Source organism: Somniosus microcephalus, chromosome 9 (assembly GCF_052327205.1).
Source record: "Somniosus microcephalus isolate GS21.2 chromosome 9, FLI_Smic_1.0, whole genome shotgun sequence".
Lineage (NCBI taxonomy): Eukaryota > Metazoa > Chordata > Chondrichthyes > Squaliformes > Somniosidae > Somniosus > Somniosus microcephalus.
In genome coordinates, this window is record NC_140995.1 from 28921406 (window position 1) to 28935404 (window position 13999).

Sequence of the window (13999 nt, forward strand, 5' to 3'; positions counted from 1 at the left end):
ACCTCCCGGGATCAGACCAGAGGTTTAATTCTAGTCAGAGCTATAAGCAGCAAATTTTACATTGTACACACACCTTCCAGCTGTGTTGTTTTTTGTACACATACAAGGACATTCGGACATTGATTGTCCTTGTGAAATGGCAATGATCATTTTGTGTGCCTTAAAAGTTTTACACATACATCAGTGGAGAAATCTACTGTGAAGATTTTGTTTGTAATGTTCTTTTAAAACTTAACTCAGTTGACCACCAGGGCATGAGTAACAGTTTACACTTATGTAAGCGTTACACAATGAAAGCTGCCTTGATGTTCAGTAGGATAAGCTTCTACATTAATAGGGTGAGATCATAAGATTGACCATTTCCCTGGACTACTTTATGCCCACTTGTGCACTATTCTGTGCTAACACGTGTATAATTTGCTATTTTATTGTGTATCTTTTTTTTGCTATTTTCTTCCTCCCCTGCTGAAGGCATTGGCTGATGTGGGTTAGTTCCAAAGTTGCCTGCTGTTCTTCCCCTAAGTAGCAATTTATAATGTGTGGCTCTTGCCAGTGAAAGCCAGCAGGTTGTTTGATTGAAGGGGAAGGCGCAGCCGATCGCTGTCCCTCCTTAACCCAAAGTTCACATCACGTGTGCAGCACATATAGCAATTTGGAGCTTTACAGTGAACTGTGCCGGAACGTGCTGGCTGGTTTTTCCTCTCCTTGCCATGCAGCAATATATAATCCCTTACATCACACTGGCTGAGATGAGTAATTCACCACAGATCAGGGATCAAACCAAGATCTTTTGTGAATTGCATGGTTTAGTGCTACACCAAGCATTTATCCACCAGACACTGAGAAACGAAAGTGTAAAATATATCTATATTGATAATTTCATAGTTTAAATTGAGAAACTTCCCTTTATCACAGTCACATAAAACCTATGTCACCTAGTTTATATAATGCCCCTCGCTCACTATTCTGTTTCATTACTGCTTAGATTGGCCATCTTCAACACTCCAAAATTTAATTTTTTGGTGAGGATAAATATTTTGACTGTCGATATGTTGTAAAGCAGTGTTGTCCAGTCCATTAGCCACATGTGGCTAATTGGGAATCCAGATGTGGCTAATTGCATCTCTGATTAGTAAATAAAACTGCGTAATACACACAGTCATTGGGCATGTGACCTCAATATATATTCACACAGCGTATGCATGTGTACTTTAGACTTTTTGTGCATTTGTTGGTAAAAGATAAGACAAAAAGGCAGAGTGTGTGAGTGTATTTTGATCATTGTGAGTGCTTTACTTCATTGGTTACTGAATGATGGTAGATGTTTGTTAAGTAAATATACACACGTGAAGTATATTTACTTTATTATGCAGTCTATATAAGGCTTTTGTACTTAAATTAATCCATACGACTAAAGCAATGTCGCTATAGTCACACCTGTCAACACTTTCTACTGGACAATACTGTTATAAAGAATAAAGAAAATACAAAGCATCATAGTAACATCTCCCTAACATCTGTCTTAGGCTGAACCACATGGTTCGCAACCTTGGTGTCATATTTGACTCTGATCCTGGCTAGCCTCCCACATTCTACTCTACGTAAACTTGAGGTGATCCAAAACTCGGCTGCCCGTGTCCTAACTCGCACCAAGTCCCGTTCGCCCATCACCCCTGTGCTCGCTGACCTACATTGGCTCCCGGTTAAGCAACGGCTCGATTTCAAAATTCTCATCCTTGTTTTCAAATCCCTCCATGGCCTTGCCCTTCCCTATCTCTGTAATCTCCTCCAGCCCCACAGCCACCCAAGATATCTGCATTCCTCTAATTCTGCCCTCCTGATTATAATCGCTCAACCATTGGTGGCTGTGCCTTCTGTTGCCTAGGCCCTAAGCTCTGGAATTCCCTGCCTAAACCTGTCCGCCTCGCTACCTCTCTTTCTTCCTTTAAAACGCCCCTTAAAACCTACCTCTTTGACCAAGCTTTTGGTCACCTGTCCTAATTTCTCCTTGTGTGGCTTGGTGTCAAATTTTTTGACTTATAATACTCCTGTGCAGCGCCTTGGGACATTTTACTACGTTAAAGATGCTATATAAATGCAAGTAGTTGTGTTTGTGTATCTGAGAGTTTCGATAACGCTGATAATAAAAAGTCACTTGAAATCTCTGAGCATGTATGAAGCTCGGAAACCATCAATAAGAGACAGACAGGCGGAGACTGATGATAAATAGATGGAAACATGGATAGATGGGAAAAAATTCTACTTGCTGCACCTCCCTCATGAGAATTGAACACATTAGGATTCAAAGAAATAACACCGGGTGAAGTTTAACTTTTGGGAGTGGCATAAAATAGGGAATATTGGAATGGCCACCCATTATATACCGTGCTCGATATTCCTTTGCATTGAAGTCAATGGTAAGGAATAACAGGCAGAAGTGTATAATGGGCAACAGATCCGATAGCACCTGTTTTATGCCAATGCCAAAAGTTAAAATTACCCTTGAGGAGCTTGGTCACAGCTGGAACAACACAACTGTATCCTCAATTTGGAGAGATCAATGGACACTGTTAAATTAAACAAAAAATATATTTTTTTAACTTAACCTGAAGGAAATGTTACTTATCCCGTTTCTTTTGCTTTTTCAAAATTCCTGTAATCTAGATTTACTACATTTTTGGGGAGGGTTCCGTTGATTTAGATTATAAATGTGTCCTTAATCACTGGGTTGGAGTCCACAGCATGAGGCCAGAAGGTTACAGCATTAAGCAACAGCCAGGCTTGAAGCCCACAATATCAACTGGAAGTTGGGCCGGCAGACTGCAGAATTGGGCGCTGAGAAAGAAAAGAGACACTTCAGCTTGTGATCAGCTGTGAGTCACCACAAAGTCACGAGCTTCAAGTCTTCCTCCGCTCAAGCGCGGGATTCTAAATCGGCAGAACTCTGCGAAAATTCAGAGACCTCAAGTTCACTTCAGAACTCAGAATTTCCAAACTGAATGCAAGAAGTTGCCATCTTGTACCTAAGCACACAGATATACTTTCAAGTAGAAGCATCTGTTATTTGCTTTATACTGCAGAGGAGTTGCAAACAACATCAGCAACAACACAAGAACTACTCTGACTTTCATTTTTGGCCATTGGACCTTCCCTGGTATCTCAGCCCACCTTCAGCAGGAAGAGAATGGCAACGTGCGGCAGCAGCTATGCTGCCTCCAGAGGAGTAGCCAAGCATTACACCTTGTGCTGGTTCTCTGTTCGAGGCAGCGGCACTGCCACATTCACTGTGGAGCAGCTACCTCTGAAGTTGAGGCTGCTCCACAGTGGCAGGTTTGCAAATCAACTGTTTACCCTCACATACGTTATCAGGGATGCCTAGAAGCCAATCAGAGTTTGTTATGCAAATAAACTGTAGGAAGAGCTTAGACCAGCAGAATATGAGATTAATGCTCTGTTTATGTCCGTTGTACTTATAACGCTAATTTAAATCTGATTAAAGTGAAGATGATGGGATGACTGTTGACACTGGTGACTGTGTGAAGCTGCTATTGCAAACCCAATTGCTCCTGAAAAGATTTTTTGCCGGTGTAATCGTATTTGCAAATGATTTATTTTGTATATGTTTGGGTACAAAGAGTTAAATTGGATGCGTACGGTGTGTAAAATAGAATTTATTTCACAGCCCAGTGCACTTTCAAAATGGTGAATTTGGAGAGCATTGATTAAAGCATCATAGGCATGAAGGTTCCTTAGCTGTGAGACAAACATTGAGATGAATTGCTTATTTGGCAGGTATAGTGATTATCTTTTATGTGTCAGGAAATAAACAGGTCATGCGTGTGATGGTAAAATATCACTAGTAACATTGTTATGAACTGGCTAAATTAACTCGGTAAATAGGTATTCTGCTTTGCCGAAAAGATTCAATGTTTATTTTGTTTTGCGGGAGGGGGTGAGGGGGTGGTGGGGGGGTGGCGGGGTTGACAATCCCAAGATAATTCAGTTTTATTCACTGGACTAAACTTAATGTGCATGTACTATTATTACAGTTGACGCAATACATGCTTTTATTTGTTTGGAGAATATTTTTGGGGGCAACAGATATTGTCACCCTACATTTTACAGCATTAGGGCTAATTAGATTGAGGAATTCAATCCTCAATCTCTGCCCCTTTAAAACACCAACATGTCATTGTCAGAATCTGCTCTCAAAATAATTGACTAGATAAAAACACAGATTCATGCAGAGATAGATACATATGTACATGCACAAGTAGACAGATGCTAGGAGTAAGAGTTTTCTGGAACACAAGGGAGAAACAATGCCCTTAGTCCAATCATATCCAGCAGGCCACAAAGGAAATGGACTCAGGCCTCATGGGGTCAGCAGGACAAAGGACTCACATGCACACTTGGAGCACCCCAGTCCACCAGAGAAATGAATGCCTTAGACTCCTAGACCTCACTGGATCACAAAGGAAAGGGATGTTTTGGAGCTTAGCCCTTCCTAGATCAGAAAAGAAGCAGATGCAGAGGGCTCGCTGGGCCATAAGGGAAACAAATGTCTTGGATAGACAGTCCTCGCTAAATCACAGTACAAATAGATGCTTCAGATGCAAGGCCATTAATAAATCACAAGGGAAATTAACCATGAGAATCAGCTGGGCCAACAGAAATAATAAATGCAAACAGAAAAAAAAAATCACTGACCATTGCTGTCTTCCAGCTGCTAATAGCAAATGCACAAAAAAGAAACACAGTAGGGCATAAGCTTGTTTTAGTGCCTAATCGCAATGTTTCAGTGTGCTCAAACAGAATGACTGAAGCACAATGACCCATGGATGTTTGACGTCATCCGAGAGGGTAGACGGGGCCTCGGTTTAACATCTCATCCAAAAGACGGCACCTCCAACAGTGCAGCACTCCCTCAGTACTGCACTGGAGTGTCAGCTGAGTTTATATGCTCAAGTCTCTGGAGTGGGAGCTTGAACCCATGACCTTCTGACTTAGAGGCAAGTGTGCTACCCACTGAACCACGAATAGGATAGATGCATTGCAAATAGTATAGATGCATTTAAGGAAGTGCTAGGTAAGAGGGAGAAGGGAATAGAAGGTTATGCTGATAGAGTTAGAGGCGGAAGAATGGGAGGAGGCTCGAGTGAAGCATAAATGCTGGCATGGACTAGTTGGGCGGAATGGCCGGACTCTGTGTTGCATATTCTAGGTAATTCTACATAAATCTATTAACCTGTGGCCACTGCTAACACTTGCCACAGAGAGACATTGATGGTGGTTATCAATGCTGCTTTGTCAAAGTTTCATTGTTCAAAGAGTAAAGAGAATGAAGGTGAAGATATAATTCAAATATCAGGGATCTTCAGTTAAAAAATAGGAAGTTAAGTGTAACAATGAAAGTTAGGCAGGAAAAGGGGTTTAGTTATTGTGATGAAATATATGCCTTCATCAGCCCCTGTGTTTTACCTGCATTGTATTGTGTGTACCGCCCCCTTTTCCCCTATTGTGTGTATTGGCTCCGCCCCTGTCTTTTGTAATATAAAGGTCTCAAGAGCTGTATGAGTCATTCTGCCAGACGAATCCAATGTGGAATGACATGCAATGTTCTTAGTGATTAAAAGCCTTCAGTTGAATCCTTTAACTTCTTGTCTTTGAGTTATTGATGGCACATCAGTTATAAAGTTAAATTTAGAATTAAATTCCAATACTAAATAATTTAATTCTTTTACTCTATATTTCTTTCCAAAATTTTCCACCCGTCTGCAGACAAAATGTTTGTGAAGCTATGGGGACGTGAGATGTAAGGGGTCATTTAGTTCTGGTAGTGATGAACCTCATCCCATAACACATAATGGAAAAGTGCCAGTTTGCTGTGCGCGGTTTTCCAATAGGCAGTGCAGGCAGGCAAGCTCCCCCACCCCAGAGTGTGCATGGAAAATTGACCCCCCACCCATAATACCACTTTGTCCCTCCATCTGTCCATCAGAGCCAGTGGATTGTTTTGACATTCTTATGTTCTGATAGTTTGCGGTTTAATGACATTTGATATATATTCTGTTGAATTGCAGTGGTGAACTGTACGGATCCTGGGTTTGTGGAAAATGCCGTTCGTCTAGGGCAACAGAACTACCTGCAAAGCTTCATGTTTGGAAGCAGTGTGGTGTACCAGTGTAAATGGAGCTTCTACCTCCTTGGCTCAGCCGTGCTTACGTGTCAAGTAAATGGCCTGTGGGACCGATCGCTACCAAATTGCTTACGTGAGTAACACCTGGTTCTGTGAAGTGTATCCCTTCCCCTTATTCACTTTTAAGCTTTGAAGCACATTTGGTTTTGAATTGTCACAGTTCAAGTCGTACATGAAGCTGTAGCTCCAACACACACAGTGCTAGTAGGTTATTCTCCCAACACGCCACTCTGCCAAGGCAGGCTGCACTCAGGAAAACCAGGCCTACACGAGGCCTAACAGGCAGGCCTTAACCGTAACCAACAAGTTAAGTTTTAGAAATATACTGACCTGAATGTGGAGATTCCCTAATCACTGCCGCTCCCTCTTCCCCTCGTTGTCGATCACCTCTTTGCGGTGATCCCCTTCCTCACTTACCTGAGGCCATTGTGATGCCAGTACTGGCCCGATCTTCCATTGCACTTCACCACTGAGCTGCCTGTTCCCCTCCGCAGCACACCAGTTCAATGGAACTGAGGTCCGAGGCCTAATATCAGGGCGCCTCTGGCCTCACCATTCATGGGCAGGGACCGATCCCTGCGCACCACCTCCCCTCCCCCTCCCCACCCCTGGTCCCAAAAAATTGATGCCCCCCCAATTTCTAGGCAAATGCCTGAAATATTAACATGTCCCTCCTCGCCACAGATGTTGTGCCTGAGTTGCTGAGCCTTCCCCGCATTTTCTGTTTTTATTTTGATTTCCAGTATCTGCCGTATTTTTGTGTTCTGTTTTATAGAGACACGCTGTTTTGGGAAGGTGAGGGAATGAGAAAGAGAGCGAGGATCCCAGTTTTAGAGGGGAAAAGTGAAAGAAACCTGTTGAGCTGGATGAGAAGGGAGAAACAGAGAGACCCTGATGCTTCAGATGCAAGGCCATTAATAAATCACAAGAGAAATTAACCATGAGAATCAGCTGGGCCAACAGAAATAATAAATGCAAACAGAGAAATAAATCATTGACCATTGCTGTCTTCCAGCTGCTAATAACAAATGCACAGAAAGAAACACAGTAGGGCATAAGCTTGTTTTAGTGCCTAATCGCAATGTTTCAGTGTGCTCACACAGAATGTCTGAAGCACAGTGACCCATGGATGTTGGACATCATCCGAGAGGGTAGACGGGGCCTCAGTTTAACATCTCATCCAAAGGGTGGCACCTCCGACAGTGCAGCACTCCCTCAGTATTGCACTAAAAGGACCCTGTTGCGTTTGGGAGGAGAGAGGAAAGAAAAGAAAGACTTGCATTTCTATAGCGCCTTTCACGACCACTGGACGCCTCAAAGCGCTTTTACAGCCAATGAAGTACGTTTGAAGTGTAGTCACTGTTGTAATGTGGGAAGAGAGAGAGAGAGACAAGCTGTTGAGTGGAGTCAAGGGGTGGGGGGTGAAGTGAGACCGAAATCCTACGGCTGGGATCTCTCTTTTCCTGGAAATGGAAGAGATGCTTGTTTAGCAGAGCCACATTAGTAAAGAACCTATCCTCTCACTCAATCAGCAATTACATGGGGCATCCAGCAGTTATTTTAAGAAGACATTGAAGCCAAAATAAAAATTAAAGCTGTTCTACATCATTATGACATTTTTGCATTCAGCGCAAATTGAATTTTCAGCTGTTTTGCGGGGGGCGGGGGGGGGGGGGAGGAACCACCAATGAAATTGCTCCAATTCTTTTGAGTTATTTTTTTACTTCTTCCTGTCAATATCTGGGGTAAGCAAGATAATTATTCTGGTGACTTTTCCCCTCCTGTCAATCACCTGAACTATCGTCGCAAAGATCTGTGAGCAGCAGAAGGCTAGTTTATCATAAACCCAGCTGCAGCTCATTTCTCTGTAGTTTAACCCAGTGGCCAGCTGCAGATCAAGTGCTGCAAAGCAAGCTTGAGCAAGCATTTGTGTTTTTCCACGGTGTCGTACATCTCCAACAATTGAACAGTGGAAGCTTCACCAGATCTGATCAGCCCCTGCTTTCTAGTATATATACCCAGAGGGACCCAGCTGCACGTTATACTGTGCAGAGCTGGAATTTACTTAGATTTCAAGTAGTAATGTTTCACATCCATCACCGTGAATTTGGAAGAATAGAGTGTGCTACCCAAATGTCTCGGTTGGGATCTGCGCTGCCCATTCGGCAACTGAGCTACCCGGACCTGAAAGGCCCCAGTTTCAGTCCCCAGTTTGGGCTGAGTGACCTGAATTCAGTCAGGCTGGCAGTATGGATGCTATGATCTGAATGCCCCTGGGCTAAGGTGGGGTCACATTAGCCAGGGTTACCGCCCTTGATCGTGTCTGGTGACCCCTGCTGGAAAGTGGTCATGAGTGGACGCTGGGTTCAGCTGTGATGCCGTCTGTGGTTGAACGACCTCATAACACTGGCAGGAGGAGATTTTGAGGCTTCCCGCCCGGTGGAAATGGGGCAGTAAAGCCCCAAAAATAGCGGGGAAGAACAGTCGCTGTCGCTGCGGCCATTGCATTTTCTCTGGCTTCCTCAAAATGGGAGGCCCGGGCAGACACCAGAAGAAAGCGCACAGCTAATTTAGGTATTTAAATTGGTGGCCCGTGATGTCAGTAGGACCCTAAAGCCATTTTAGGACTCAACTGGGGCAGGCTCTGCTCAGTATCATTTGCCAAACCAGCCAAAGAGGAGCTCAAAGTTACTATTTTTGTGGGGCAGGAATGCTTGACCGGGCTCCACAGAAATAATCTAGGCCGCTGCCACACTGGGTCCCACCCTGAATTTACCTTTATCCAGACTGAGACGCCAGCTGGGCACCTGATATAGTGGTAACCCGGAGCCGACCGGTTGCCCCAGGGCTCTAGTTTCCCCTCCCTCGGCCCACCGGCCCTATGTTAGTGAGGCCTGGCCCTCAGTATGGACCGCCAGGGCCTCCACTGGCCAGCCAACCGAAAACCACACAGAAAGAAAATCTGCCCCACCGTCTGGATTCACGTGTGAAGAATGGCTACTTGACAGGGCACTAGAGGCCAGCCAGTGCCTGTGGATCCAAAGCGTAGAGTCAGCATCTTGAGGAGCAACTCAGAAAACTGGAAAAAGAGACGCATTTCAGTGTGGCAAAGCAACCTGGAGCAGGAGCCTTGAGCAAATAGCCTCATGACCCTTTAAGTTTGTGAGTCAATTGCTCTGCGACTGGAGCTTCCGTGCTGCATACAGATTTTGAAAACTAATTATATCAGCTAAGTAACCTGGCCTTCAACAAAAGAATAAATATAATGAGACTCCTGCCATTTTAAGCCTTTGAGGACTAATAGGATTTTTACATCATTTAGATATTTATTAAAACAACGACAAGGTTCAAATTGTTTTGAATGTATTGCAGTGTATCGGAGCCTTAAATGGTGATGACAGATGTGGAATCAAAGATACCGGATTGTATTAACAACAATATCCCGGTTAAAATGTACTGTGTGACTGCTGTTTATCACTCTGTAAAGTCAGCGATGGTGGCACAATTTGTTAACCCTTTGTGACGAGTTCACTCGTCAAGATGCCATGGTGCCAGGGTGGTCCCAGGTTTGACTCTTGCATATTCTGGGTTAGCTGGTTTCAGCTGGGGCAGCGATAGGGAACTGATCCAATCTTTAACTGGTCCAGTCTGTCTCATCTACCCACAATTTTCAAACTGGCCCCATCTCCCATTATCTTTACTGGTCCCACCTCCCATAGTGTTTAGCTTACGGTTCCACCTTTCTCCAAAGTATCTTCAGCTCAGTTAGAATTAGGAACAAATCCAACGTCAATGCTTTTGCACCAGATTTATTACATTAACAACATGTAAAGGAATGGGTTCCCCTCATCTCAGCAAGTTTGCCTATTGAGCAGCTGAGCCACAGAGACCAGGAAGGGTAGAGTCTCTTTGGGTAATGCAAGAAAAAGTATTCTGAAATTGGCTTTCATTATGCATACTCGGGGTGTAATTTGCACTCTGCTGTATGTTTGGCCATGCAATTGTGCATCTTGAAGAGAGTGTGGAGAGTATGATTGATTATTATTCATTATTTCCCTCCCTTCCCTCCATAATTTGGTGATTTTGAAATCAACAGTCATTAAAGTGATGATCACCCATTTGTTGATTTCAGCCAGGCACTTAATAACTCTGCTCAATTACAATGTTTATAACAGCTTTTCCTGATGAATCACAATAATGAATTATGATTAAATCCTCAGGAGCGATTTTCCCACTGGAGGCGAGATGGAGGCGGGTTTCAGTTTGGGTGGGTTTGAAACTCACCTCCACTGATAGGTTTCAAAATTTTGCGACTTTCCCCTGATTGTCCACTTAATTTCAGAGGTGTGGGATGCCCTCGCTCAATTAGTGTTTTGGGACTGAAACTCGCCTCTGTTGACAGCACTTTTCCAGTCTGATTTTATGACTTCTTGCTCCCATTTCTGCGTCTCCTGCACCACGTCCAACATCTTTTGAGAAACCACTATGTCCAATTCCAAAGCAAGGGCCTACCCAAGCCTCTCGAATGAGGCGCTGCAAATGTTGTTTGAGTAGGTGACAGTTAGCAGGGAGGTGCTCTTCCACTCATCTCGGAGGAAGAGGCCTGCCAAGGAAACCAAGGCTGTGTGGGTACAGCTGGCAAGGGATATAACCTCCAGATCTGTGTGCAGATTGGGAGACTGTTTCTGTGTATTGATGAAATGCCATCCCTGTTGGAAAGTATTAAAATGATTAGAAGCCAAAATGTTGGCGCTATGCCATCTGTTCTTTTGCCTTAGGCAGCTCCACATTGCGGGCACTGCCGCACTTGCATCGTCAGGTTGGTGGCCTGAGTGAAAGGAGGCCAGAGAGTCATGTCCATTGTCAATGATGTCCTAGGATGGAGCCAAGGACATGTGCCAACTTGGGCAACCTATGCAAATCTGGCCATGCTAAGTTCATCCCGGGCAGCCATGTGCTGCCGCTGGTCAATACACCGGGGCTCTGACCTCCTCTTGCTCCTCCTCCTCCTCCTCATCTGAGGTCGATGCAGAAAGAAAACGAATGGTTCCCATTCGGCTTGTAGATGCCTCCTTTGGGGAAGCGCTCATTGCAAGCGGGGAGAGGGTCTTCCAAGGAGGTCCCACAGTTGATGGAGTCAAGCTGCAGCACCTCTGCCTTCGGAAGGCCTTCTAAAAGTGCTCAGAGACCTTTTAAAGCCAAGGTCTGGCACCTGCAAGTAATCTTTGCTGCAATAAACAATGTCTTGTTAGACCTGCAGCTGTGAGGAGGACACCCATGAGTCAACCCGCCAGGTTTACCTGGCATGGTTCAGGAGGTGTGTGAAGCATGCCGAAATGCTGGGAAATTCACGAAATAGGCTTAGAGAGGCCCTTAACAAGTATTTAAGGAAGTTAATTAGCGCAATGGCCAGCTGGAGGTGGGAGTGTTTCCCAACCTCCAAAACCGGCACCGGCAAAATCCCACGGAGGCGGGCTCTGACCCCGACCTCTTTGAATCTAATTTTCCTGCCTTTCCTGACTCCAAACCCGCCTCCTCCAATATCAGACAATCGCCCCCCTCATCATTTGAGGAAGGTAGCTGCTCAAGTGGAATCTCATAACTGTAAATTTACTCGAGCAATGGTAACCTCAGAAAAGCAAAGCTTACTTAAGCTATTACTGATTCCACAAAAGAGCTTCCAACAAAGCTGCTTTATTGGTTAAATGGGACATTGGGGGTCTTAAGATCAAAACTGACAGAAGCATTAATGATTGAATTGTGATCCATAAAACTTGAGTAACCTTCGATTATGAAAGCAGTATTGTGTAAAGTGAGACCCACAAGATCACTGCACCTTATAAGTGTCTTGTTTTTCTTAAACACAGCAGCTGAGCTGATGAGAGTTACCATTAAACCAACCTCTGTTCCAAATGTTCTGAAACACAACATCCATTGTAAATCATGCCTCTGTTGAAATATTCTCCATTCAGTTAACATGAGGTTCTTTAAGTTGTCTGATGCAATTTACAGTAGAATAGAATGCAGTGACTTTGAGAAACCACAAAGGAAGAGTAGGTCACCAATCATTGGTGGTGCACAATGCAGAATAAAGGTATTTTAATAGATTAAACATAATAAATTATTGTGCTACTATATTTTGCATTAATACAAAGTAAAGTTACTCTCATTCTTGCATCGAAGAGTATTGCAAAACCACTGACTAAAAAAAAACTACAGCATTCAAAGTTAGTTCTGGGGGGTATTGCTGCTAACTGTTAAAGTGTCTGACTTTTTTTTAAAACCCTGCACCAAATTCATTTAATAAGCAGGACAATTAAGGTACTTCTTTGAAATTAGTTATTTGTTTATTAATTAGAGCAGGTTGTCATTGGTTTATGAAAATATATTGTTAGCTTGCCAATTGTACTGAATTGTTAGTCATCTCCTATTTAAGCCAGGGTCCGATGTGTCTTGTTTCTGGTTCATTTTCATCTTGTGTAGTCAATCGAGCAGCTAATTGAGATTTATGCCACATATTAGCTCCCTTTTTCCTATAATCTACAAGCATTTAAAGGCTGCCCTTGTATTTTAATCTCTGCTTATTGATTTACCTCTTCTTCTCTCCTGCCTTTTTCAACCGTGATGGTGTCCTGCACATGAGCCTTGGCACTTCACCTGGGTTTCTGAGAATATTTTAAAAAAAATAATATTTTGACATTCTGCATTTGGTTTAACTTTTTACTAATGCATTTGGATGCAAAAATATACAATTTACATTTCTTCTGTCACTGATTGAATTTTGTATTCAACTAATGCAAATTTTAGTCCAGAAAGTAACCATTGTGAAGTCCAGATACTTTTCTCTCCTGGCTTGCACCTTGACTTCTCATTCAAGAGGCAAGTCAAGAGAATACTTCTTTATCATTGCATACTTAATAATGTTCTATTCTGTTCGTGATCTGACACACACAGAGTTTGTACACCGATAGGTTTCCAGTTTATTTGGAATTCAACAATGTAAAATAATTTATTTACCTCAGTTAAGCACTGGAGTGAATCAGAAGTCTCCAATGCAGGGAGTTTTGAGCATCTGGTTAGTGGATGTGGAGGTAGGGAAGGAAATGTACAACAAGCCCATGCCTCAGTTTTTAATTCATCCTATGTGCTGTAATTGTAACATGCCAAAGCCAGCTCCTTAGTTCTCGATTCAAACTCAAACATTCTTCTTATAAATTCCTGTATTTTATAAGTTATTGCAGTAAGCCCCTGCCTCAGCTCATCTGCTGCTGAAACCCTCATCCATGCCTTTGTTACCCCTGGACTTGACTATTCCAACGCACTCCTGGCTGGCTTCCCACATTCTACCCTACGTAAACTTGAGGTCATCCAAAACTCGGCTGCCCATGTCCTAACTCGCACCAAGTCCCGTTCACCCATCACCCCTGTGCTCGCTGACCTACATTGGCTCCCGGTTAAGCAGCGCCTCGATTTCAAAATTCTCATCCTTGTTTTCAAATCCCTCCATGGTCTTGGCCCTCCCTATCTCTGTAATCTCCTTCAGTTCCACAGCCTCCCGAGATATCTGCGCTCCTCTAATTCTGCCCTCTTGAGCATCCCTGATTATAATCACTCAACCATTGGCAGCCGTACCTTCTGTTGTCTAGGCCCTAAGTTCTGAACTTCCTTGCCTAAACCTCTCCGCCTCGCTACCTCTCTTTCCTCTTTTACGACGCTCCTTAAAACCTACCTCTTTGACCAAGCCCTAATTTATCCTTATGTGGATTGGTGTCAAATTATTTGTCATATAATACTCCTGTG

The 13999-nt window shown here is 43.5% G+C and overlaps 1 protein-coding gene across 1 annotated transcript in view; it reads left to right on the forward strand.

Annotated features, from left to right (window-relative positions):
- Positions 1-13999, forward strand: part of csmd1b (CUB and Sushi multiple domains 1b) — a 1295488-nt gene that overhangs the window by 1141464 nt on the left and 140025 nt on the right. Inside the window, exon 50 of the mRNA XM_085996460.1 lies at positions 6084-6272. Coding sequence (XP_085852586.1) covers positions 6084-6272 — 189 coding nt within the window. The remainder of the gene's footprint in view (positions 1-6083; positions 6273-13999) is intronic.